This window comes from Candoia aspera, chromosome 17 (genome assembly GCF_035149785.1).
Source record: "Candoia aspera isolate rCanAsp1 chromosome 17, rCanAsp1.hap2, whole genome shotgun sequence".
Lineage (NCBI taxonomy): Eukaryota > Metazoa > Chordata > Lepidosauria > Squamata > Boidae > Candoia > Candoia aspera.
This window is the reverse complement of record NC_086169.1, coordinates 1,487,110-1,510,152: the sequence shown is the minus strand read 5'-3', so window position 1 is coordinate 1,510,152 and position 23,043 is coordinate 1,487,110. Positions and strand designations below refer to the sequence as shown.

Here is a 23,043-nt window from a genome sequence, read left to right as displayed (position 1 = left end):
CAGTAACCAGACTAACACAACCTGAAAGGTTTTCTCCATCTGATAGTCCAGGAGAGGACGACTGGAGGAGACAACAGATATGTGAGTCCAGACATACTGAGCAAAGAGAAGGGAGGAGACAAAACTATGACAGAACAAGCTGTGGCCAGAGACAAATCCAGGCAATTGATATTGAGCAAAGAGAAGGTGAAGGGCAAGGAAGAACGAATGCTGAGGCTAGAGATGTTGACCTGAGGCAAACTCAGACACATGGTGTTGACCACAGAGAGCGTGAACAGCAGAGGAGAACCTCATTGCATGACTCAGAAGCTAAAGTCTTTGACCAGAGGCAGACCCAAACTTATGAGGCTAGCTCAAGAGACGGTGAAGACCAGAGGAGAACTTCATCCCATGACTCTAATACAAGACAAGTCAACCAGAGGAGAACCCCAACACGTGAGGTTGACCCCAAAGATGGTCAACTGCCTAGAATGCCATCACATGATTCTGTTGACCAGAGGTGGACCCCCACACAAACTGACCTAAAGGAAGATGGTCAGATGCTCACTCACCTATATGAGGTTAACCCAAGAGATGGTAAGCAACAGAGGACGGTGCAGTCATCTGACCCTGACTTTAGGGATACTGAAATACCCCAAAATAAGGGGAACAGCACCCAGCCTCGTGAGGGTACCTCTCCTTCCAACCAAACAGGTGATCATGAATTTGCAGACGATCTGCTGAGAGACCAAAGGCCACCAGAGTCTGGTGAATTTCAACTATCAAGGAAGCCTGGAGAACGTAAGACAGAACAAAGCCAGGCCAGCCCACACACACCAGAGCAGAAACAGGCCCCAAGAGGGGACCAATGTTTGCCCAGACTAGAACCGAGAAGTCCCCAGAGAAGGTGGCTGCAACCCCATCAAACTGAAGCCCAAGAAGGGGAAGCTGGAGGGGAACAAACCCACCTAAAGGGTTCAACTGAAAACAAGGGAGAGATCTCCCAACCAGATGAACAGCGGACCACTGAAGGCCAGGAAAGCAGGATCAAGGGGCACCATCCCAAACCAACTGCCCATGCTGAAGGTGAGTCTGAATTATCTCTGGCTGGAAAGGGAGGCAAAGCTCAGAAACCTGCTGAGGGAGAAGGTCCTCAAGCAGAGGGACCAAAGTTGGAGGAGGAGGATGGAAGCGGCCCATGGGCCCAAGAATCTCAGCCGCCATTGGAGGAGGATGACCAAGAAGCTGTCCCAGAGAAGCCAAGCAGCTCTCTGGACGAAAGCAAATCGTCTGTGGTTTGCGACCCGCTGTATGAGTATCTGTTGGCCCAGAAGAAGCAGAAGTTGGGATGAAGATGTGAGCTTGAAGCACACTGTGCATTCCTGTCCACCCTTCTTGCTGTAGATGTTCTTTGCTCCTGTTGAGGTTTCTTCTAATGCGTTGATCTAATCCGCTCCAAATCAGCCCTTCTGTTCCAAGGTGATGCCCAGCAAAGGGTGTTACGGGGCCCTGATCCCTTCCCTTGCGGATGTATCCGTGGAAATGGGGTGAGCCAAAGGTGGGTCTGTCTGTGGTCCTGTGGGTTTTCCTCTGATCAGCTCCTCTAATCAGCTCTTGATCAGCCCCTTTGTCTTCAATGAATCTGCAATGCCTTCAAAACTCCATAAGAAGTCTCAAGATGAGGAGGGCGAAATGGAAATCCCACCTCGAGTAAGCAAGAAGCCAATGGAGGTCTAGGCGGATAGATGACAACACCTCGGTGTTGTCCATAGGCATCTTTTTTCTGTTATCAATAAACGCCTTCCGATTGAGGCAACCAGTTCTTCCTCCTGATTCTTTCGTCCGCTGGGAGCCCAACTTCACTCCAGCAGTAGAAATTCGCAATGCGAGGGGGCTTCCTTCTTCACTTATTTTTTTTTTTAAGTGGGGTGATTCCTCAGCGGGCAACACAATGGAGAGACAGCACAAAGAAATCAGCAAGGGTTCAAGAGGGTTAAATGCCGGAGGGAATGTTGGTTCAAGAGCCAATGAGGGTTTGTTTGTTTTTAATTTAATTTTCAAGTCAGTGCTTGCAGAGGGGAAAGTTGGAAGAGATCCACAGACCACAAGAGGGAGGTTGCGTCTTTCACACACCTCTGCCTGCCATTCTGTCCCTCTGGGTGTTGCCACGGGCTCTGTTTTCTGCACCCTCCCCTTCTCGTTGCCGGGGAACCCTTTAATCCAGATCTTTGCCACCAGATCGGCCCTCCTCCTCCCATCCTCCCTCTTTGCACTCAAGCACGCAATTCTTTAGAAATCTCTGGTAGGGTTTGTCCAAAATGCAAGAGGGCAGAGGGAAGTCGGCTTATCTCTGGAAAAAACATTCAGAAAAGAAACCTCCTTTTTTGCAAACTGTTTCTTCCTGGGGGAGCGGGGACAGGGATACAGAAAAGACTTACTTTAGTTCATAAAAACCCAGTTGCACATCTGCCACACTCACATCCAGACCCGATGAAAGCAGGGAGGGAGAGGATGCACTAAGAATGTGCCCTTCGCACAGAATGCAACCCTTTCGGGTGCCTTTTGGGAAATGCCAAGGTTCTAGTCCTCGTTGTTATGGGAAAGCCTCTAGGCAAGTTTCAGAAGAGGAAAATCTGTGAGCTGGCATGTGGCATGTGGCAAAGTTAGTGTCTGAGCCTTGGGACCCCGCACACGCCAACAGAGAGATTTGCCGGCATCCAAACTTTTTTTTCCCCTTCTTTCCAGCATTTAATCAGAGAAGCTGGAGGTTGTAAGGAGATGACTCAGCCCCGCTCAGGCCACCCTTGGCTGGCCACTTGCACACAGAAAAATTAGAGCTATGCAGAAAACGGCTTCCTGCCATGTTCCAAACAGTTTATGGATTGGGGATTTGGGAAAGAATGTTGATTTTGGCTTGCTCTGGCTTAGTGTGAATGGGCACACTCCCGGAAACTGAGTATGAAAATACTCAAGTATATTTCTGTCCACTCCTCTAAAATCTACATTTTGGCATCCGCATTTCCACAGTGTTTGCAAGCAGACTTCCCCGGCTAGAATGCCTCTTTGCAGGTCTGTTTTTCTTTAAACTTCACACTGGCATTTTTCTGCTTGCTTTTAAGCATTGCAAACCGTCTTACCAAACTTGGAAAGTTGCAGAATTCTGCCCTGCAAAGCATGTTCTGGGTTTCCTCGGCATGGGAGACCCAAATGGAGAAAATTTGGAAGAGGTGGGGGCAGGAAAACCAGACGGGGTGACTTTTTCCTCTTAAAGTTTTGGCTCCCAGGTTCTCGGATGAACTGAAAATCTGGGGAACTTGCCAGCCGTCCAGATTGCTGGGCCTCCTTTGGATTCCATGCGCATCCAAAATGTTGGGGAAGGTTCTCCCCCCTTCCACCCCTTCCACACCCAAACCATTTGGAAAGCCTTCAAAGCTGAAACCCAGGCCGATGTTGAGCAGGTGGGAATGCTCAACCGGTTGACTTCCCACCCGTTGGCCCATTGTTTCTGCAGACTCAGAGCAGGCGAGCCACGGTGGACGGCCTTGAGCGAGTTAACAGGAGTTGGGAGGACGAAAAGCCAACTTCCCCTTGAGCGCATTCCTGAGTGAGTGAAGCAAGGTGGGGCGTGCAAGTTCGTCGAATGAGCATGTTTTGCCATAATTGCTCAACCGGGAGACGGAGGCCCTCCCTCGGCGGGGAAAAGCCAGGCGTTGGCCGAGCCGGGGAGGGGCTGGGCTGTCTCTTCACCTCTCAGATCCACTGCGCGCTGCAACCGGCTCACCAGCAGCAGCCAACTTTCTGCTCTGCCCCACCAGCTGTCGACCACAGCTATGGTAAGGCGCACTGGCCCCTTGGCTGCCTCTGAAATGCACCCTGGGCGGGGGAGATTTCCTGGTCCTTCGGCACTCAGTTGCAGGCTGTTTGCAGTCTGGGGGAGGGAAGGAAGCAAAACGCAGAGCTGGGGAAAATTGGCAGGAAAAGAGGAAAAATTGATGCCAGGGCTGAAATCATGGGAAGAAGGGGAAATGGGCGGTGGCTGGGAGACCGAAACGCTCGCCGCATCCAGCTTTCTTCTCCCGGAGGCCCCCTTTTGAACATTCCCAGCCTTTTCAGCCTTGACGGGGGCTCCGGTTCCCCTGCTCCCCAGGCCCCTGGGTGGCTGGGGATGATGGGAAGGAGAGTGCTGGGATTCCAGGAAGGGGGAGCCACCAGCAGCCTGGAGAGCAGAGAAGCCTGCTAAGGTGTGGCCGCCATTCTCATTCAGAAACGTGGCGGGCGTCCACGCCCCTGGGGATGTGGATTTTCCCCGGATTTTAACAGGGGGCAGAAAAGTCGATCTCGTCTTTCCTGCTTGGTCAGGGGAGCAGATCAGGGCAGGCGGTGAAATGTTTGTGAATTTGGATTGTGGTTTCCTTTCTGTTTCAACGGAGGCCTGGGGAAAGGGTGTGGCTGGGCTCCTCGGCAGACTTCCTCTACCCATTTCAGAATCGCTCAGGGTACCCTTGTGCAAAAATCTCACTGGGATAGATGTTCAACGGGTGAAGACTTAGGCTGAAGGCAGATCACTACGGGTTGGATTTTGGCCTGCCACACCAGGATTCAAGGCCTCCAAGCACTGCCAAGGAGAAAAGCCAGCTCTCTAGTTTGAACCATGAGACAGGCAGAAATTAGAGAGGTGGGGTCTCACGGCATAATGGCCTTCCCAGAAGATCCTTGGTGGATTTCTGCCTAGATAGCTAATTCCCAGCTTCTAAAAGTGTGTTATATGTTAGCTAAGTGTGGGTTGCCAAAGAATCACTGCTCCTGCACTTTTGGGAGTGGTTTGATTGGTAGCTGCCAGCAGTAAAAAGATCTGAAAATAATCCTCCTGGCTGATTTTTTGCAAAATCAGCTCTGAGAGGTGTAGGAGGAGGCCTGCTAGAAAACTCTTACTGATGCAAAGACAGTGCAGATTACCATCTGCTAATCTGATTAGTGTTAACTTGAATTTGTTCCATGTTTGTTTATGTGTGTGTCGTTGTCGATGGGCTGTGCAAACCCAGAGGATAAGACCAAATGTCTTGTATGAATCCAGAAAGATGGTTAATTCAGTAACCAGAAGTGTTGTGTGAATGCAACCAAGCGGTTACTGGGGAGGGAGGAAAATTGGAGAGCAATGTTGGTGTGTTCTGTGATTTTTCCCTTCCCAGGGGTCTATGTGACAAGGGTGGGGCCAAACTTCATGCTCCAGTGCCTCCCATCTGCAGTTGCCAAGCTGTGTGTGTGTGTGTGGGCACGCATACATTGCCAAATGCGCTATATCTTTTAAAAAAAGAAAAAAGGCAGAGGTCTCTCAAGAAAAAATAAGTTCCAGCACAGGCCCCTAGGGGGAGAGAGCAAGTGTTGATCTGCAAGCAAAAGGATCACCGCTTCTGGGCATGGGGGGAGTGCCCTCACTGAATTGGCTGTTGGGATATTGATGGGAGCACCTCTCATCTTCTGAGCATATCCTGAGCGCCAACCCATTTGAGAGACCATCTTAAGGTTTAAAAGCAACTATCGCAGGGGGCAGGCAAATTTAACTGGTTCCAGAGTTAATCCATGTTCTAGGCCAGTGTTTCTCGACTTTGGCAACTTGAAGATGGGCGGACTTCAACTCCCAGAATTCCCCAGCCTGGGGAATTCTGGGAGTTGAAGTCTGCCCATCTTCAAGTTGCCAAAGTTGAGAAACACTGTTCTAGGTTCACATAATGCAGCTAACGGGCATCGAGGTATGAATGGGATTCCTCCATCCCTGAGACAGAGGCTCAAAGGCCAGTGGAACTCCCTTGGATCAGCACAGTCTATCCACCACAGGGCTTGGCTGGTTCAGAGCTGCTTCAGAATAAACCGGAGTTAGTCCATAACACGTATAGACGCTACAGACATTAACTCCGCTTGTTATCAAGGATCTCTGGTCTCTGTAGACAATGAACTCCTTCTAATCTTGTGGAGCAGCCTGTCCTAAACTTTTTCGCACACATCCCCATGAGTGAATCTTTCCCAGGCCCTGATTTTTTTTTCCTTTCCATATGTATGTGGAATAAATGACCACAAGATGACTCAGGGGGAAAAAAGATGTTTCGCTCCACATCGCCATTTCCCCTTCTGGGGTCTGGTACCCCTCATTCTCAACCAGGCTGGGGAACATGGGTGCCGGAGTCTGCCCACACTCTCCGAGTCCCCCAGAGTGAGCAGGCTATTTCATTCAGACCCACAAGAGGGGTGGAACTCCCTCAGATAATTCAGAGCACCTCTGTAAAACGAGCAAGTTGATTCCCGGGGGCGGCAGAAAATTTTGAAGATTTCATTTTCTTTAAAAGCAAAAGAGCTACGTTAAACATAGCACCCACCAGAGATCCCTGTTTTATTTAAGATAGAAATTACACCACTGAGAATCAGCACTGGGAGCCAGTTGGGTCTAGTGGTAAAGGCAACAGGCTAGAAACCGGGGGGCTGCGAGTTCCAGCCTGGCCTTAGGCACGAAAGCCAGCTGGGTGACTTTGGGCCAGGGGCATTCTCTCTCACCCAGCCCACCTCACAGGGCGGTTGTTGTGGGGAAAAGAGGAGGAGGAGGAAGGAGTATCAGGTATGTTCCCCGCCTTGAGTTATTTATAACAATAAGAAAGGTAGGATAGAAAAGTAAGTAAATAAATAAATAAAATCTGCCGGCGATTAATGTCTCCAAGGTGCATCCTGCCTCTGTGGATCTCATTTGGGGCAGGTCCCCCCACAAATCCCTTCCCCTCCTCCACTGCCCTGGAATTCCCTTTGGAAACAGGGCGCATCTTTCAGCGAATCGCACGGTTGCAATATTCACAAGCGAAGCCAGCGCGTTTAAATCTGCCCTTTTTAATTTCTGCAGTCCTCCCGCGGTCCCGTCAGCCCCACCGAAACCGAGCGTTGCATTGAGTCGCTGCTGGCTGTCTTCTGCCACTATGCTGGGAAAGAAGGGAGCAACTGCACCCTCTCCAAACAGGAATTCAGAAAGTTCATGGACACGGAGCTGGCGTCTTTCACAAAGGTAGGATTTGCTGGACTTTCAGCATTCAGCCTGGGAATCACCCTTGGTGGGTGGGTGCTCCCCTGGTGGTGAGACATGGAATTGCAAAGTGGGATAGCTGCTTAGGCAACTGAGACTGATGCCTAAGGCGTGTTTTCACTCTGCTGTTGTTGCTCAACCAGCAATTTCAAGACAAAAAAAGAGCCATTTGGGGTGCTGTTTCCAGGCAGGCTTGTGGCCAGGATCTGTCCCATGAAAAATGCTGAGATTTTATTATTGGATGGCGTGTGTGAACCCCCGGTTATAGTATTGCAGTACAGTAGAGGGTAGATCATGGTGACGGTGATTTTATCCATTATTATTATTATTAGTAGTAGTAGTAGTAGTATTATTATATCAACAGCTGGAACATTTGGCAGGGGGCAACTGTACCCTCAAGAAATCCATTTTGGGGGGTCAAAAGAGGCCCAGCTGATCTCCTGTGATCTTTTTTGATGCTTTGCAGAACCAGAAAGATCCAAGCGTCATTGACCGCATGATGAAGAAGCTGGACGTGAACTGCGATGGGCAGATCGACTTTTCTGAGTTCTTGAACCTCATCGGAGGCCTGGCAGTAGCCTGCCATGCCCAGACAATGTCCTCACCCACCGGTGGGGGCCACAAGAGACTGTGAAGGCATCCGGGCCATTTCAAGCAATGTCACCCCAAACATTCCAAAACCGGGGCATTCCGTAATGTCCCAATCAGAAAGGGCGTGCAACACCTTTCACTTTTTTTTCTTTTTTAAAATTGGAATAAAATCAAGAATAAAGCAGATTTCTAGATGTCTGTGGTCAGATTAGCAGGGCTGTGTTGGTCCACAGGTCATGGATTTCCAGCCCTGGGGAAGTTAGTCTTGGAATGCCCCTTCCAAATACCTACTCCCAAATGCTCAGTTTTTGTTTTAAAAATAAAGCTGCTAGCCCTCTGTGTTTGGGGAAAGAACAGGACAAGATTGCAGGTAGGGTTCTGCCTTGCAGGACAAGGAGAGGACTGTTGCTCAGGCCTTCAAGATGTCTGGCCCTGGTAGATTTTACTTATTTATTTTACACTGTCCAGTGGTACTAGAAAATGTACAACTCTCTGCTGCAATGCTAAAGGAGAATCAGGCATATTTGCCAGCAGCAAATCTTTCCTAAATTCTTTCTGCAACGCTGATGTTCAAACGTCCGATGCAGATTCAAACATCCAACCAAGCAGCCTTCCTAAATGGGCCATACCAGGTTGAACCACTAGAGGGCAGGGTCACATTTTTCAATATCCCAAAGTGCATTTCGAATGCAGGCAAAACACCCCAGATACATCCCCTGTGCAAGGAATTTTTGGGGAGAAAAAATACTTTGGAATGGTTTAAAAAAAAAATTCTCCAGGATTCCTTAGGGGAGAGCGTAGCCATAGATTTACGAAACCGTGCCTTCCACGTTTTCTTGAATAAAAGTAGATTGCCCTGTGGGATTTAAGGACCAGACTCTTGTCCTTGTGCGTGAGAATTTTTTTTTAAAAAGCTAGATGCTTTTTATTCTCTTTATCATTCTTTTATCCTCTCTTGAGTGAACAGGATGGTGTTGGCAGGTTTCTGGAGAAAACAGCACCCCAAGTGAGCTGTTACGCTCCTGGAGGAAAGTTCTGAAGGTTGAATTATTTTTTTCTGCACATTGCAGAGGGCTGCCCAAGACGACCCTTGGGGTCCCTACAGATTCCCCCATTCTGCAAAAACAAAAACAACCTGGTATTGTTGAAGTGAAAGGGTTGCATTTGGTCCTGTCCCCCACTAAGTTCTGTTTCTATATTCTTTCTATTGCCAATCTTTGCAAACCAACGGTGGGGTTATCTGCATCAGAAGTCATTAAAAAAAAAGACATGCATTCCAGAAATCCAGCAAACTTCGACCCCTGTTTAACATCTGCCGGGGCTGTTTTCTCGGTGACCTCGCTAGGCTGCGCTGCCAAAAAGCCAGGGCGGGTAGCTCTCAGTTTCAGCTGCTTGTCACCACCGGGGAATATGGCTGTGCCGCTGAGGCTTGGCATCTGGAAGAATCGGGTGCTTTGTTTCCAGCTCCACCTCCTCCCGGCTGGCACCGACCTGCTGCAGGTAGAAATCAAACTCAGAAGTCCCCCCCAAAACGGTCGCTGTGCCAAGCCTGGAGAAGCGACAGCAGAGCGATGGAGGTGCTCCAGAACTCCAGTTTTCCATGATTAAAAGGAAGGAATTGTTCTACATCCAGGGACTGCTCCCCCAGCCTGGTTGTCTAGGCCAGTGTTTCTCAACCTTGGCCCCTTGAAGACGTATGGACTTCAACTCCCAGAATTCCCCAGCCAGCCATGCTGACTGGGGAATTCTGGGACTTGAAGTCCAGCCATGCTGACTGGGGAATTCTGGGACTTGAAGTCCAGCCATGCTGGCTGGGGAATTCTGGGACTTGAAGTCCAGCCATGCTGGCTGGGGAATTCTGGGACTTGAAGTCCACTCATCTTCAAGGGGCCAAGCTTGAAAAACATTGTTCTAGGACTCCTCTGTGTTCATACAGCCCACTAAACTGGCTGAAAATAAAGCTGAATGTTTTGCTTGTGATGGGAACTCGGCCCCCTATTGTAACACATTACATAAACCAGCCGGTACATGAAATTCCTGAGATTTTATTGCAACTTTCCATTTTTTTCCCCTCGCTTCCTTTCCAACACCCACGTGTGCTGGAAAGAAAGATTCAACCATTCCCCCCCACCTTCCTGTTGCCTGGATTTTTCTCATCCTTCTGGGGCAAAAGGCTTCAGGACACGCTTTCCTTGCGCTTGCTCCCCAAAGCGGTGCAGCCCCCACACACATACCAGGTAAGTCTTCCCATAGCCTGGCTCATTGATTGACAGGTGTGGGGGGGGGAGTATTCTAGATCCACCAAGGAGCAGAAAATCAAATGGACAAGGGCCAGAAGCGGCTTTGTTTCCAAAAAAAAAAAAAAGTTTGGGGCCACCACCATCCTCCAACAAGGCAACTTATCAGTCAGTTTGACGTCTCTGTTGCACAATTCCTCCTTGGCACATAACACAAGGATTAGTAAACCTGTTTGCATCAGAGCCAAACTTCTCCCTGTATGATATAACCAGCTGGGCATCACACAAGAACCAGTCTTAGGATGGGTGCCTGTGTTTGCTTTTTTTTTTCCTCTTCCCTCCTCATCTGGTCTTCCTTTACTGCTACGCCTCAAATATTGCCACCTGCCCCAGCAGCCATATTTGGCCAAAGCATACACTGCAATCTTATTTGGGAGCATAAAATCAAATGGAAATTGGGAAGTCAACGGAACCACTTTTTTCTGGCAGAACGAATATGCGGGAAACAACACGCAAAAATATCTCAGGGCTTGACCGGAGGGTTTCCAAGGGAGCAATAAGCAAAGCAGCGATGATAAAAAGCTCCGATGGAGGCTGGGAAAATTCAGATGTGGGTAAACCGAGGCAGGCCAAAGGAACAAATCTGGGATATTTGGGGAGAATTAAGGAGGTGCAGAAACAGAGGCCAAGAAGTGTGCCAGAGTCACCCCCAGCAACGCCAGATCTCAACATCTCGCTTTGAACAAGGCTGCCAAAGTTAGCATATCCATCAGCCTCTGCCCCACGTTGGCAAATTAATTCTATACCCAAAGCCCGTTTAGCCACAGGCTTTGATCTGGAGCCGGCTGGAGAGAAATTCTCAGCAAGGTGGAATGTAAAATCGGGAATGATTTGGGAGGCCAATAAAGAAACGCCCACCTCAGTGCAATTTGGATTTATCGGGGGAAAGATGGGAGGTTAGATGATGGGCTGATGCACCGTCAAGGGAACATGCAGTGAAATATAACACACACACACACACCCTTTTATCAATCTTAGTTGGACTTGCTGGCAGGATCAAAGGTGAGAATCCGGAAGAGATTGAGAAGCGATTGTTGTCTCCGGGGCCTAGCTCTCAAGTGCCGTTCCGTTCCTGGAAAGTTTCGTGAACCTTTTTATTATTATTATTATTACGCTGTCACCTGATCCCTTAAAAAGCCAGCCAAACAAGCCTGAGCAGGGTTTTTTTTCCTTATCCCTTCCCCAACTTTGTTCCCTAAGTGGTCTTAGCGGAAAGCTCCCTTTGTGGGCTGAAAATGCAGATTCCCCGGTTCAGTGTCCAAACTCAGCCGAGTCCCATGGGACAGCGGGGTGGTGGGGAGGAGGCACCCCTGACGGAGGACAGAGGGGCTCAGACATCAGAGCTGCCAACTCAGCAAAACACTTGTCTTGTTTTGTTGACTTTCACACCTGTTTTCCCACTGTGGTCGAGTTTAAGGGGTTGGCGTGGGGGTGTCTCCTTCGCCATTGCAATGCAGGGATTGATGACTCCCAAACGAACAAATTTAGTGGTCAGGGGCTTCCCTGGACCGCCTGCTCCTCCCCGGTGGGGTTGAGGGGGGATAGAAAAACAGGATTAAAAGGAAACTCCTAATTGGTTACTCCAGGTAGGCTAGGCTGGAATGACCCAAAGAGGCAGAAAAGACTCCAGAAACATTTGGTTGCAGACGAGCTAAGAGGCCGTTAAGAAAGAACTCCAGGGCCTGCTGTGTCTCAAACGCAAGCCCTGTTTATAGTGAGATGAAAGTTCAAATCAGCGTCCAATGCTTGGGCCCCTTTCTCCCATCTGGGCTACCCCACAGACAGACACCCCGCTCTTTGGCGCAGGGGCTCCTGTTTCGGTCTCGTTCAGGTCACGGACAGATCTGATATCAGGTTGTTTCCCTCTGACCACGTGTGAACGGATGCTCACGCCAACCTCGGACGAGCCTGAAAAGTGAAGAAGGACCGAGGCTTGGATGGGAGGCCACCAGGAAATCCCAGGGCTGTAGACCAGACTGGGAATTAAACAAGCAAACGTCCTAGAAAAAGGCAAGGGGAAATGCCTTTGGGCTGGCTGTAATATTAGGAAGTGGGGTCACCTTCACAGAGACCCCTCAGCCAGGAACAGACAGGATTACTCAATCCTCCTGCAAATGCATCCATGCAATGCAAACTGCGTTAGTCCTATGTTAGTCTGGGTGCCCTGCTAAATGATCTCCACCTAATGCTTTTTCTACTGAGACAGCATATATTTTCTGACCATAAACCCTGGAAAAATCCCTCCCCCTTCCCCCAAATCTCTGGGCGGGGCGTACGCAAGCAACAACATGGCAAAGAATAACACACGAACCGGTATCGCTCTGCCCTCTCTGATGGAATTCAGGGAGGCGGAGGAGGGAAACAGGTGGCCAGGGAATGGATGGGCAGGGCTGGGAAGGTGCGGAAAAAACCGAGAACGCGGGATAGCTGGGCCTCCTGTGCGGGTGGGGAGAAGAAATCCTGCCTTGAGGAGCCCCCAACTTTATTTCAAGCATCCCTGCTAAGAGCAGTCTATCTGGCTGCTTTGGAGGAGGGCAGCTCTAATGTTTACGATCCCCCCCCCCTGACAACCTGCCTTTCGCTAAGGGGAAACCCTGATTCTGTGTGCAGTTGGGCCTGGTTTTTTAAAAGAGGGAGCTGGCTCGAAGGAGGAACATTCTGGGCAGACAAGGGGAAGAAGGAAAAAAGGCCCAACGCCATTTGAGGAAGCGCGAGGCTTGCGGTTGGCATTGCTTCACCAAATCTGGGGCATTGGTGACCGACCGTGACAACAGGCCAACGTAGTCGTTTTCTTAACCCTGGAGGTGAAGTTGGAGGCCTGCGTTCAGCTTCCGGCAGCGGGGAGGGATGGAGCAGCGTGATGCAGGGTCCCACTCTGGTGGACGGGCATGAAGGCATTTAGAGATGCCCAGGGTGTGGACAAGCCACTATACCAGTGTTTCTCAACCTTGGAATTCTGGGAGTTGAAGTCCACATGTCCTAAAGTCGCCAAGGTTGAGAAACACTGGGTTATTCAGTCCAGCACCTGTTTCTGGACCTGGCCTACCTCACAGGGCCGGCAGTAGGAGATTTGATCCTTGGCTATCCTCCTCCTGCTTTGCACCTACTCTGCAACTGACAGAAGTTCAGCCCTTAAAGGGGAAGTGAAGGAGAGTCTCAGCCGCAAAGCCAGCTGGGTGACCCTGGGCCAGCCCCTCTCCCTCAGCCCTAGGAAGGAGGCAATGGCAAGCCGCTTCTGAAAAAGGTTGCCGAGAAAACTGCAGGGACCGGTCCAGGCAGTCGGTGAGAACTGGACACAGCTGAAGGGAGGAGGAGGAGAGACTGATCTGGAGCAGCCCAGCCAGTGGCTAGGGTTTGGATGGGAGACCCCAAAGAGATTCCAGCGTCTGCAGATTGGAGTGGGAAGCCGACACAACGCAAAGCTGCGCCCCTGCGGAGGTCGGCTTTAAGGGTGTCTGCAGCTGACTGCGCCCAGCTAGACACGGCTGGCGCTTCGGCTCTGGCGCCGCTCCAAGGGGGTGGCTTCTCTGGCGCGGCTGCTGGAGATGCGAGTCCGGCTTCTCCGCCCCCTGCCCGGCCCAGCCCGGCCCGGCCCAGCCCAGCCTGGCGAGGGTTGCGGAGGCGGTGGCTGGACAGCCTCACTCCGTCTCTGCCAGCCGTTGCTCCAGGCTGCTCGCTCAGCCCCGACCCGCCGGGTGAGTCTCTCCGCTGCGCCGCGCGTAACGGGGAGCGCAGGGAGGGCGCGCGTAAAAGAGGGGCGCGCGGCTCCCCCGCGCAGCAGAAGAGAGTGGCGCTCCCCTCCAGACCCTAAAAAGCGGGGGAGGGGGTCTCCACTCGGTGGGAGGGGGCAATGGTACAGGGAGGCGTCGCCAAATCCCTGCGTCCGGGGAGAACTTCGCCTTGCACCCCGCGGGGGACGCGCGAAAATCGGGGTCGTTTGAGAAGAAGGGGAGTCGGCGCTCGGCTCGGCGGGCGAGCTCGGAAAAGCCGCATTTCTGGCTCAGGGTGTGGCCGGTGGGGGGGCGGACTCTGCGTACGTGTGTGCCCGGCTGTCCTGGCGGAAGAGAGCCGGGGTGGGTCCCGCGTCTTTGCGCCCTCCGCTGCCAACCGCTTCGGCATGGTCCTTCCATTTTCCGAAAGGCGTTTTCTTTGGGGTTGGCGTGCGGGGGGGCGGGTTACGCCCTGCACTGTTCAAGTGGGACTGCTCCCCCCGCACGCCGCCCTTTGCGTTGGGCAACAGCCGAAGCGAAGTGCTGCGCCCCGGGAAAGCAGAGACGCGATTTCGAGAGAGGCAATTGAAAGAGAGAAGCTTGGCAGCCTTTAAGTTTTTAAGTTTTCCGCCCTCCCCGGGAAGGGTTAGCGATGCAGCTCTGCCTGCTGCAAAGCAGATGTGCCGCTGGCAGGGCAACAAGATGCTAGTCCTCAGTGTCCCTCGCAGAAGAGAAGCATCCGCTTTTCACCAAGTTGAGCCCCCGCACGTGGGTGGCTCCAGTTACGAAGTGGGCCATGCCCTCACTTTCTCCTTGAGCTTCTGCATTGGGGCGCTCCTGCCACAAAATTTTAAGTCGCGGTAAACAAATCCCCTTGGGTTGGATTTGGGTGTGGCAGAGGCGGGGTTGTTGGCTGAAAACGGTCCCTACTTCCTCTTCTCCTTTTTCTTTCAAAAATTCTTCCTCTGAGGGTCCTTCCCTGAGATTTTCGCATCTGGATTTCCATCCGCTGGCCAAATCCGGCGTTAAGTTCTTAGCGAGGTTTCTGAAGATGGGGAAACCGGTTTTGGCAGGAGGGAACCAAATGGTCTCTGGGTGGGTGGTGGTTTTTAAGTTCCTGTTGTGATCTGATGTAAGGAAGGGGGGCTTACGGAGAGGTGGCTGGTAAAAGCGTCAAGCTGAATTGGGGGGGGGGGGGACAGGAAGCAGCGGGCCAGCTGCAGCGAAACCAGATAAATGTGAAAGAGAAGGTGTCTCTCTGCTACCTTTCGGGCGACCTACATAAGATGGCATAGGCAGCTGGGAGGTCCTCACTTGCTCTCAGAAGAAGGGATCCTTCGATCTGGGATGACCTAGCCCATGGGGCCCCCTTCCCCATTTTAGAAAGCTGATGGGCGCGGCTTGGGAGCCGTCAGAGAATGAATCCACTTCCCAAACAGGCCGGCAAAGGAGGGTTTTTTTGCTCCACCTGGGGGCCGAAAGGCCTCAAATGCCAGGCTTAGAGCGAGCTGAGGCTGCTTCTTGGATCCAGCCTCCGGCTCTCCTTCCTTCCTCTCCGGATTCTTAGAGGCAGACTGCCTCTGCACATGGAGGTTCCATCTGGGGTTGCCACGCCTTGCTAGAGCAAGACGCTGCTTTTCCCCCTTCCTTTGTGGGAAGCCCACAAACAGGGCATCACCCACCTGGTGGCTGGCTTCCCCACCTGGGAGCTGTAAGATAGACTTCCCCTATTCAGGGAGGCACCCCCTGAACTGTCCAACTTTGGCAGCCACTAAGAGGTGGTCTGTGAATTGTCTTTGCACCCCGTGCCCTTTCAAAAGCCATTGGAGCTAACGGGCTGTCGCAGCATCTAGTGGCCATGAGTTCCACAGCCAGTGGAAAAACGTTAACTGCCTGGCCCACCACTGAATCTGTTGCACGTAAGTGGGGATGAACGAGCAGCGAGCCCCTTCTGGGCCCCCACCACCACCCCCTGCTGAAAATTGGCGGCATGATTTTCCAGTATTTAGAGGTAGGAGACAGATGAAAACTGAACTAACCCCACCAGAGGCTTAACATGGTCTGGTGTCCCCCCACCCCATCAGATGCAGGTAGAAAAGAAGAATAAAATAAACTCCATCTATACAGCATCACTCCTCCGCCATCTGCAGCTGTGCCAACAACTTGCTGGTTTAAGCTTTGCCATTTTTGTGGCACTCACCCTGACCCAAGGGTTGGACTGGATGACCTCTAAGGTCCCTTCAAACACCTACATTGGGTGATTCAGGGTGGATAAACCTCCCTGAGACTGGAGCGGAGGTCAGAATGGGACCAAAACTAATCCACTGGTCTTTGAAACGGGACGTTCCCTAAAAATCAACACGGCTTGGCTGGTATGTGTGACGCCCGGCTGCAAAATGTAGAAAGCCTCTTCAGCAAGGAGTGGCATTTGCCTCTGCCTCTGACAAGAAGCCTCTAAATTATCTTGGAGTCATAGCCTCCATTTCAACACCGAGATAAAAACCAGCAGCAGCACAGGGCAGTGGTTTGAGATAACACACTGTAAAACCTTTGCTTGGCTGTTGAAGTCAGCGGCTTGGACAAAGCACCCCATCCCTTTTTCTCTGCTTTCAGGAACTCCCTATTTCTTTGCTTACAACGTTGCCGTCAAAAGTTGGCTGACTGCATCTATTCAGTCAATCAATCTTGAGGACGGCCATCGGCCAGGACAATTAACTGCGCTGGTTAATGAAGCCTCCAGTTGTGGGAGCAGTCTACCTTCCCAGCTTCTGGGACGCCTCAGAGAGAGAGGGTGGCTTTCTCCCCAGCCAGCTTGTGAGCTTCCTAGTGGGCATCATCACCCCCAGCATTTTTTGCAAAAAGGTGGAGATACATGGTTAACTTTTAAAAAAATAGGACATATGTATAGCTTGTGAATAACCATAAATAGGAATCGTGGCTTATAAATCAGCCTTTGGCTGTGATTGGCCCTGTCCTCCTCAACCTGCCAGGGAGAAGGAATTTCTCCTGGCTATTTTCTTGAGGGGTTAGGTTTCTACATGCAGGAAGCTTGAATCCCCCCCTTCCCTAACAGAAGATAAAAGAAAATGACCTTGGCAGGATTTTGTCATCTGACGGAAAGCAAAATTCCTTTTGGTCCCATCTCTGACCACTGGAGTCTTGGAAAGATCAGATGGGAAGAGGTTGGAGAGACGGTCTTTTTGGGGTATCAAGGGGGTGTTCTGAATTGGTGGCAGGTCCGGTCTCTGATCCTTGCTCCCTTTTCTGATTTCGGATGCAAAATGTTCCCTAAATGCTTCATTCTCTCTCTCCACAATGCTGGGACTTCGCAAGATGTCCTTGAAGAGGCTGGAGGCCTCCCTGCTGGCCGTTGAGAAATCTTTTGCGCTCTGCCTCCCCGGGTTGGCTTGAATTTGTGTCTGGCAGGGCAGCCTCCCGAGTTTCTGGGTAGGAAATACCATGCCCAGCCAGCTGAAGCTCGGAAAATCTATCACTCCTGGCCAGGAGAGACTCCATTAGAAGCCCATAGCGTAGATCTCTTTGAAAGAAGGGGAGCATGCCTCAAATTCCGTTGCCCGATGGGTGTAAACAATTGTGATTGAAGCCAAGCACTTTTCCTTCTCTCTCTTTCAAGGTTTCAATGCGTACTTTTATTTCTGGGGTGCAGGAGAAAGGGAATTTTCAAGAGCTAAGAACCCAGGTGGAATTTCACACACAGGCCAAGCAAGATGAGCGGCTAACTTTTTTTTTTTTATCTGTTCAATTGTGTCTGATCCTCGGAGACTGCCTGGACCAGTCCCTGCAGTTTTCTTGGCGAGGATTTTCAGAAGGGGTTTGCCATTGGCTCCTTCCTAGGGCTGAGAGAAAGCGACCAGCCCAAGGTCACCCAGCTGGCTTTGTGCCTAAGGCAGGACTTTGTGCCTAAGGCAGCAGAAGTTTGTGCCTAAGGCAGGACTCACAGTCTCCCAGTTTCTAGCCTAACCATGACACCAAACTGGCTCTCTGCTGCTAACTTAGGTGACTTTAAAAAAAAGATTTGGACCCCCAAGCTAGAGAGAGCCTGCATTTTCAAGAGCATTCTATCACTTAATGCAGCCACCTGACACATGAGAAGAAAGTTATTGCTGTTGTGCTTTGAAAAAGGGGCACGGATGTATTTGCTAGGCTATGAGTAGCGGGGAAAACTCAGCTACAACAGACACAGGGGTATCTGGCTGTTATTTATTTATGTATTTATTTATTGATCATCCCACCTTTATGATTTGCTTCTTGAATGTAGCTAGATGGATAGCCTGTCCAGAGCCGACTTTGAAATTCGGGGGCATGCAGTGCAATATCGTGACAAATTCCTAGGTAATTTTTTCCCCCCAAGATTTGGTTTTTCCCTGATTTTAATATCGCATTAAGCCCACTTTAGTGCTTGCACTAAAAGATGTGGGCCTCATTTAGTAAGAGCAGGGAACGAGGCTGCAGATTTTCAGCCGGAGAGGTCTCCAAAAACAGGAGCTGCAAAATGCATAATTGCATCAACATTTATATGGCCTACGTTGAAAAACCAGCCCGGAATTTAGGTTGTTGCAGATGGGCAGAGGGGTTCCAAGGAGAGATTTAAAAGGAGCAAGTTGCTAGCCCTCAAGAGCACGCTGCTTGACGCTTTAGGGCTAATGAGAAAGGTACCAGAAGGGAACTGAAAAAGGCAAATAGTCCCATTCTGCTTTTATCTCCATTGTAAAATGGATGTTTCTGAGCCTCAGGTCTATGTCATTTTTTTCCTTTGGCGCAAAAAGGCCTGAGTTCCTTCGGTTATAACCGCAGCTCTGAGGAGATTGGCAGCCGACAAATGCCAGGGACACACCCATAGGAAAATAGGGCTGGAACTGCAGCACAAGCAGGAAGGTGGGCAGGCTGCCCAGATTGCTGAAGCTCTGCTTACTCACTGCAACCACCAGGAGGGGGACTCCCCCACCCGGGACCACCCTCCACACCCTTTCAAAGCCGGCTTCTGCAAACACCCGTCCGGAAGGAACACCCAAGAGCAAGCCGGCCGGATGCCCTTGCGGTGCAGCCACGTTGCTTCCCTTTGGTAGGGGTGCCAGTCTGCAAAACGGTGCCTTTCGATCTTGGGGTGATCCTGCAATCATTCTGCCACAGGAGGCTGGAAAAGCTTTGAAGAAAAAGGAAGGAGGGCAGGTCGAAGGAGAAAAACCCCTGCGGCTTTATTATTTTAAGTTGCTGGTTTTAAGTTGCATCTAGGCTTCCTCTCCTAGAATGCTGGAAAATGCCGTTCTTGGGCCCCGCGATCCCGTTGGGGCAGTTTGGGCCTTGCAAGGAAGTTGTTTCCAATACCGGACAAAATCAGCCCCATTTGGCCGCCCAGAATAGCCAAGTGAAAAGGTGCCCCGGTTTAGACCAAAAGTTGCAAAAACAACTTGACTGCTCAGCCGTACGTTTAAAAAAAGGCTGGAATTGAAGCGAGAGCTTTAGCTTGACCCAGAAAAACTTGCCGAAGCTTCCCGTGCACCGTTGTGTTGTTGTTGCGGGCATCTAACTCACCCCCACATCCAAAAGAGCGATGCATCAAAGGTGCCAAATCACAGGGTGCAAAGCATTTGGGGTCACAATGTACCAAACTTTCAAACTAACAACGTACCAAAGAATGTTCAATCATGTTTTCCTGGAGACGGAGGTCTCAGGAAAGCCTGCGTGGGGCTCAACAGCCCCTGGCTTTCGCAAATAAGAATGCAGCAGCTATTGACTGAGGTTCACAGCTAACAAAGATGCGCCGTTTAACTCAACCTCACTGCGGGATGCGAACCTTCCCGAGAATTATGTTTCAAAATCGACTGCCCTCTGCGTTCCAGGTTTGCCAAAGAGGGCGATCCGTGGGTGCTTTTTTTTTTTGCGCTGCCTGCGAAACAGAATCCCAGTTTCCCGTTCCATTTCCCCCAGGGCTAGATGCAAAAGCCCAAAAATTCTACTTTGCAGCTGTGGGGCCCAGGGTGTGGGGTTCACCTGGCCCTTTATCTCACCAGAAAGGCGGGTCCTAAATTCTTATGTGGGTGACTAGCAGGAATGAGTCATTCAAAGGAACGGTTTAGGCAATCATTCCTTTGAGCGTGGATCACCGTCCCAACGGAGTCATGGAAGCATGGCCACGGGGCCCTTCCCTCTGCGCTTAGTCACCCAGTTGAGCCAGTGTACGAGCAGCAGCAGATGGACTTTACCAAAATGCTGCACCGTCAGACTGAGCTTTGCCCAGCCTAAGTGGCTGCGGTTGGACTTTCTGCCACCTAGAAGGCCCCCAGCAGCTTGGAAAGGGGTGGATTCTTTGGCTGAGTCCCAGAGAAAACAAGCACAGAAGGATCCTTCCTGCCAGCCAGAGAGGGGAAGAAGGAGAGGTGGGTGGATCCCTTGAGTTGCGACCATTCACAGCTCCATCTGTCTCTAGGTCGGCCTTGCTTCCCAGGCAGAAACTAGATGGCAGCACCGATCAGCTAGCCGTGTGTGTGTGTGTGTGTGTGTGCGCGCGTGCACACGCATGCGCGCGCTCAAAGCCAATGTGCCCGCAGTGGGTTTATGGAAGGAACGCAGAAGGAAGAGGAGAGGAATTTGCAAAGGGAGGGAAGAGGCGTCAGCGCGCATTTTCCAAAGGAGCATGGTTCTTCTGAAGCGAAACCAAATCAGGTTTCTAGCCCTTATTGTTTTGCCGAGATCTTTCTGCCAAGATGCTGGGAATCCAGCGCTGAGGGAGGAACTCGGCGTTCGGTGACTTTCTCAGGATTGATTCAAGCAGGTTCGGAGGATGCAAAGGAGTTTTGTTTAGTTTTTTAAGGCAAAATCTGACATTTGCTTGCTTGCACCGTTCGCACGATACATCCGGGGGTGGGGAGAAAAAAATAACTGACAACCCCTTTTTTTTCCCCTTCCGTAGACTTGGTCTGCCTCATTCGATCCACGCCAAGATGCCATCCCAGCTGGAACACGCCATGGAAACCGTGATGTTCACTTTCCATAAATTCGCTGGCGATAAGAACTACTTAACAAAAGAAGATCTCCGGCAGCTGATGGAAAAGGAGGTCCCGGGATACATGGAAGTGAGTGGGAAGATGTTGGAAAATGCAGTACAGAGATTGGGGGGGCAAGGGGTGGTTGCTTTTTCCCAGAATGCAAAGCTTTAGAGAATCAGGGGGGCAAGAAGGTTGTGTCTGGGCCCTCCCAGCAATGCAAGCTGTTGGTCCTGCTTCTTCTGTCCTCCCCGCCTGGATTCCACAATGAATATCCTGAGATATTCAACCACCCTCCTGTTGGCTTCAGTAAGAGTGTGCCTTCCTCACCTTCAGAGCTACGGAAGAGAAGAAAACCTTACTCACTGAGGTCTAGTGCCTTGAGATTCCAGCCTGCCCGGAATCCTCTTCCTTGGCAGATAAATATGCACGGCTCCAAGGCCGTTCTTTTCTCTGGTGGGCAGGGTGCTGCGGCCTGGGCTGCATAAGGGTCACCCCTTGCTTCTGGAGCTCAGAAATAGAAGGGATGGTGATTGGTCCTCCCCAGAACCATTCCTGGAGAGAACTGTCCCTGTAAAATGGATACACCTTTTTAAAATCCTTTCTTCCTCTCCTCTTTCTCCTCCTCTTTCTCCTCCTTCTCCATCATGGTCTTCTCCTCCTTCTCCATCATGATCGTCTCCTCCATCATGGTCGTCTCCTCCTTCTCCATCATGATCATCTCCTCCATCATGGTCTTCTTCTCCTTCTCCATCATGATCCTCTCCTCCATCATGATCATCTCCTCCATCATGATCATCTCCTCCAACATGATCATCTCCTCCATCATGGTCTTCTCCTCCTTCTCCATCATGATCATCTCCTCCATCATGGTCTTCTCCTCCTCCATCTGATCCTCTCCTCCATCATGATCATCTCCTCCATCATGGTCTTCTTCTCCTCCATCATGATCCTCTCCTCCATCATGATCATCTCCTCCATCATGGTCTTCTCCTCCTTCTCCATCATGATCATCTCCTCCATCATGGTCTTCTTCTCCTCCATCATGATCCTCTCCTCCATCATGATCATCTCCTCCATCATGGTCTTCTCCTCCTTCTCCATCATGATCATCTCCTCCATCATGGTCTTCTCCTCCTTCTCCATCATGATCATCTCCTCCATCATGGTCTTCTCCTCCTTCTCCATCATGATCATCTCCTCCATCATGATCCTCTCCTCCATCATGATCATCTCCTCCATCATGGTCTTCTCCTTCTCCATCGTGATCATCTCGTTCATCATGGTCTTCTCCTCCTTCTCCATCACAATCATCTCCTCCTCCTCATCTTCTCTTTGTCCTCTGCTCTTTTTTAAAACCCACTTTTAGAACCAGAAGGACCCCATGGCGATCGACCGGATCATGAAGAACCTGGAGGAGTGCCGAGACAGCAAAATCAACTTCGAGGGCTACCTCTCTCTCTTTGCTGGGCTGACCAACGGCTGCAATGAGTATTACATCAAGAAAATGAAACCGACGGGGAAGAAGTACTAAACAGTGGAGACCCAGCTTGCTCTTCCCAAGCACTGACGGCGCGTTTCGGCACAGCCGGGCCTTGAGAGCTGCAACGGTGCCCGCCGAGCCCATCCAACCCGCCTGCCTGCTTCCCGTCCAAAGCCAGTCCATTCTGCTTCAAAGTGACACATCTTGTCGTAGGCCTAACAACCCGAGCTGACAACATACTGGAAAATCTAACCCTTAATAAAATTGTGAAAACCAGCTACACACACAGACCACCTGGTCTCCACCAGAAAATACACCTTTTCCTTACGCTGTGTCCTCAGCCAAAAAATAAAACTTTTTTTTTGTATTGGCGTGTCCATTCCATAATTATTACTATTAATAAAACTCCAATAACCGTTAAGAGCTAATAAAAGAAGTCCGCCCTCGTCTCGAAAGATTCTAGAAACCCCTGGCATCAAACCCTGATCTTGTATCTAATCCTGGCTATTTTCAAACCTGGATGAGCTAATATACAGTGTTGGAGGAAATACAGACTCCCCACTCTGAAAAATAATTTTGTAATCCTGGGAAAGGTGCGTGGTTCTAATCAGAACCATTTTCAGTGCAAGATACATTTATTTTTAATTGGTGCGTGGGAGAGAAATTATTTAAATAAATAAAGAGATCGTTGGGGTGAACTCAGGGAAGCAGCATTAAAATGAAAATATTTGGGGGAAGCAGAATGGGAGTTTGCAAAGAGTCCCCCTTGGGGGAGATGGGCGGTGACAGAAATTTGAAATGGAAGGAAGGAAGGAAGGAAGGAAGGAAGGAAGGAAGGAAGGTAAAAAAGAAAGAAGAGAGAGAGAGAAAGAAAGAAAAAGAAAAGAGAGAGAGAAAAATCCATTGCTTTCTAATCTCA

At 50.5% G+C, this 23,043-nt stretch overlaps 2 protein-coding genes across 2 annotated transcripts; both read left to right on the top strand.

Annotated features, from left to right (window-relative positions):
* Nucleotides 1–3,671: 3,671 nt before the first annotated feature.
* On the top strand, nucleotides 3,672–7,702 carry S100A11 (S100 calcium binding protein A11). Its single transcript, XM_063316579.1, has 3 exons — nucleotides 3,672–3,812; nucleotides 6,863–7,021; nucleotides 7,506–7,702. The coding sequence occupies exons 1-3, from the start codon at nucleotides 3,810–3,812 to the stop codon at nucleotides 7,671–7,673; spliced, it is 330 nt and encodes a 109-aa protein (XP_063172649.1). The 5' UTR covers nucleotides 3,672–3,809; the 3' UTR covers nucleotides 7,674–7,702.
* Nucleotides 7,703–13,499: 5,797 nt separating this feature from the next.
* On the top strand, nucleotides 13,500–22,491 carry S100A10 (S100 calcium binding protein A10). Its single transcript, XM_063316896.1, has 3 exons — nucleotides 13,500–13,622; nucleotides 20,569–20,731; nucleotides 22,011–22,491. Exons 2-3 carry the CDS (start codon nucleotides 20,600–20,602, stop codon nucleotides 22,173–22,175), a joined length of 297 nt encoding a protein of 98 aa, XP_063172966.1. The 5' UTR covers nucleotides 13,500–13,622; nucleotides 20,569–20,599; the 3' UTR covers nucleotides 22,176–22,491.
* Nucleotides 22,492–23,043: the final 552 nt, after the last annotated feature.

Coding starts and splice junctions, on each gene's coding strand:
- S100A11 (XM_063316579.1), top strand. Junction 7,022..7,505: donor AGCTGGCGTCTTTCACAAAG/GTAGGATTTGCT, acceptor GATGCTTTGCAG/AACCAGAAAGATCCAAGCGT.
- S100A10 (XM_063316896.1), top strand. CDS start 20,600: ATGCCATCCCAGCTGGAACACGCCATGGAAACCGTGATGTTCACTTTC. Junction 20,732..22,010: donor AGGTCCCGGGATACATGGAA/GTGAGTGGGAAG, acceptor ACCCACTTTTAG/AACCAGAAGGACCCCATGGC.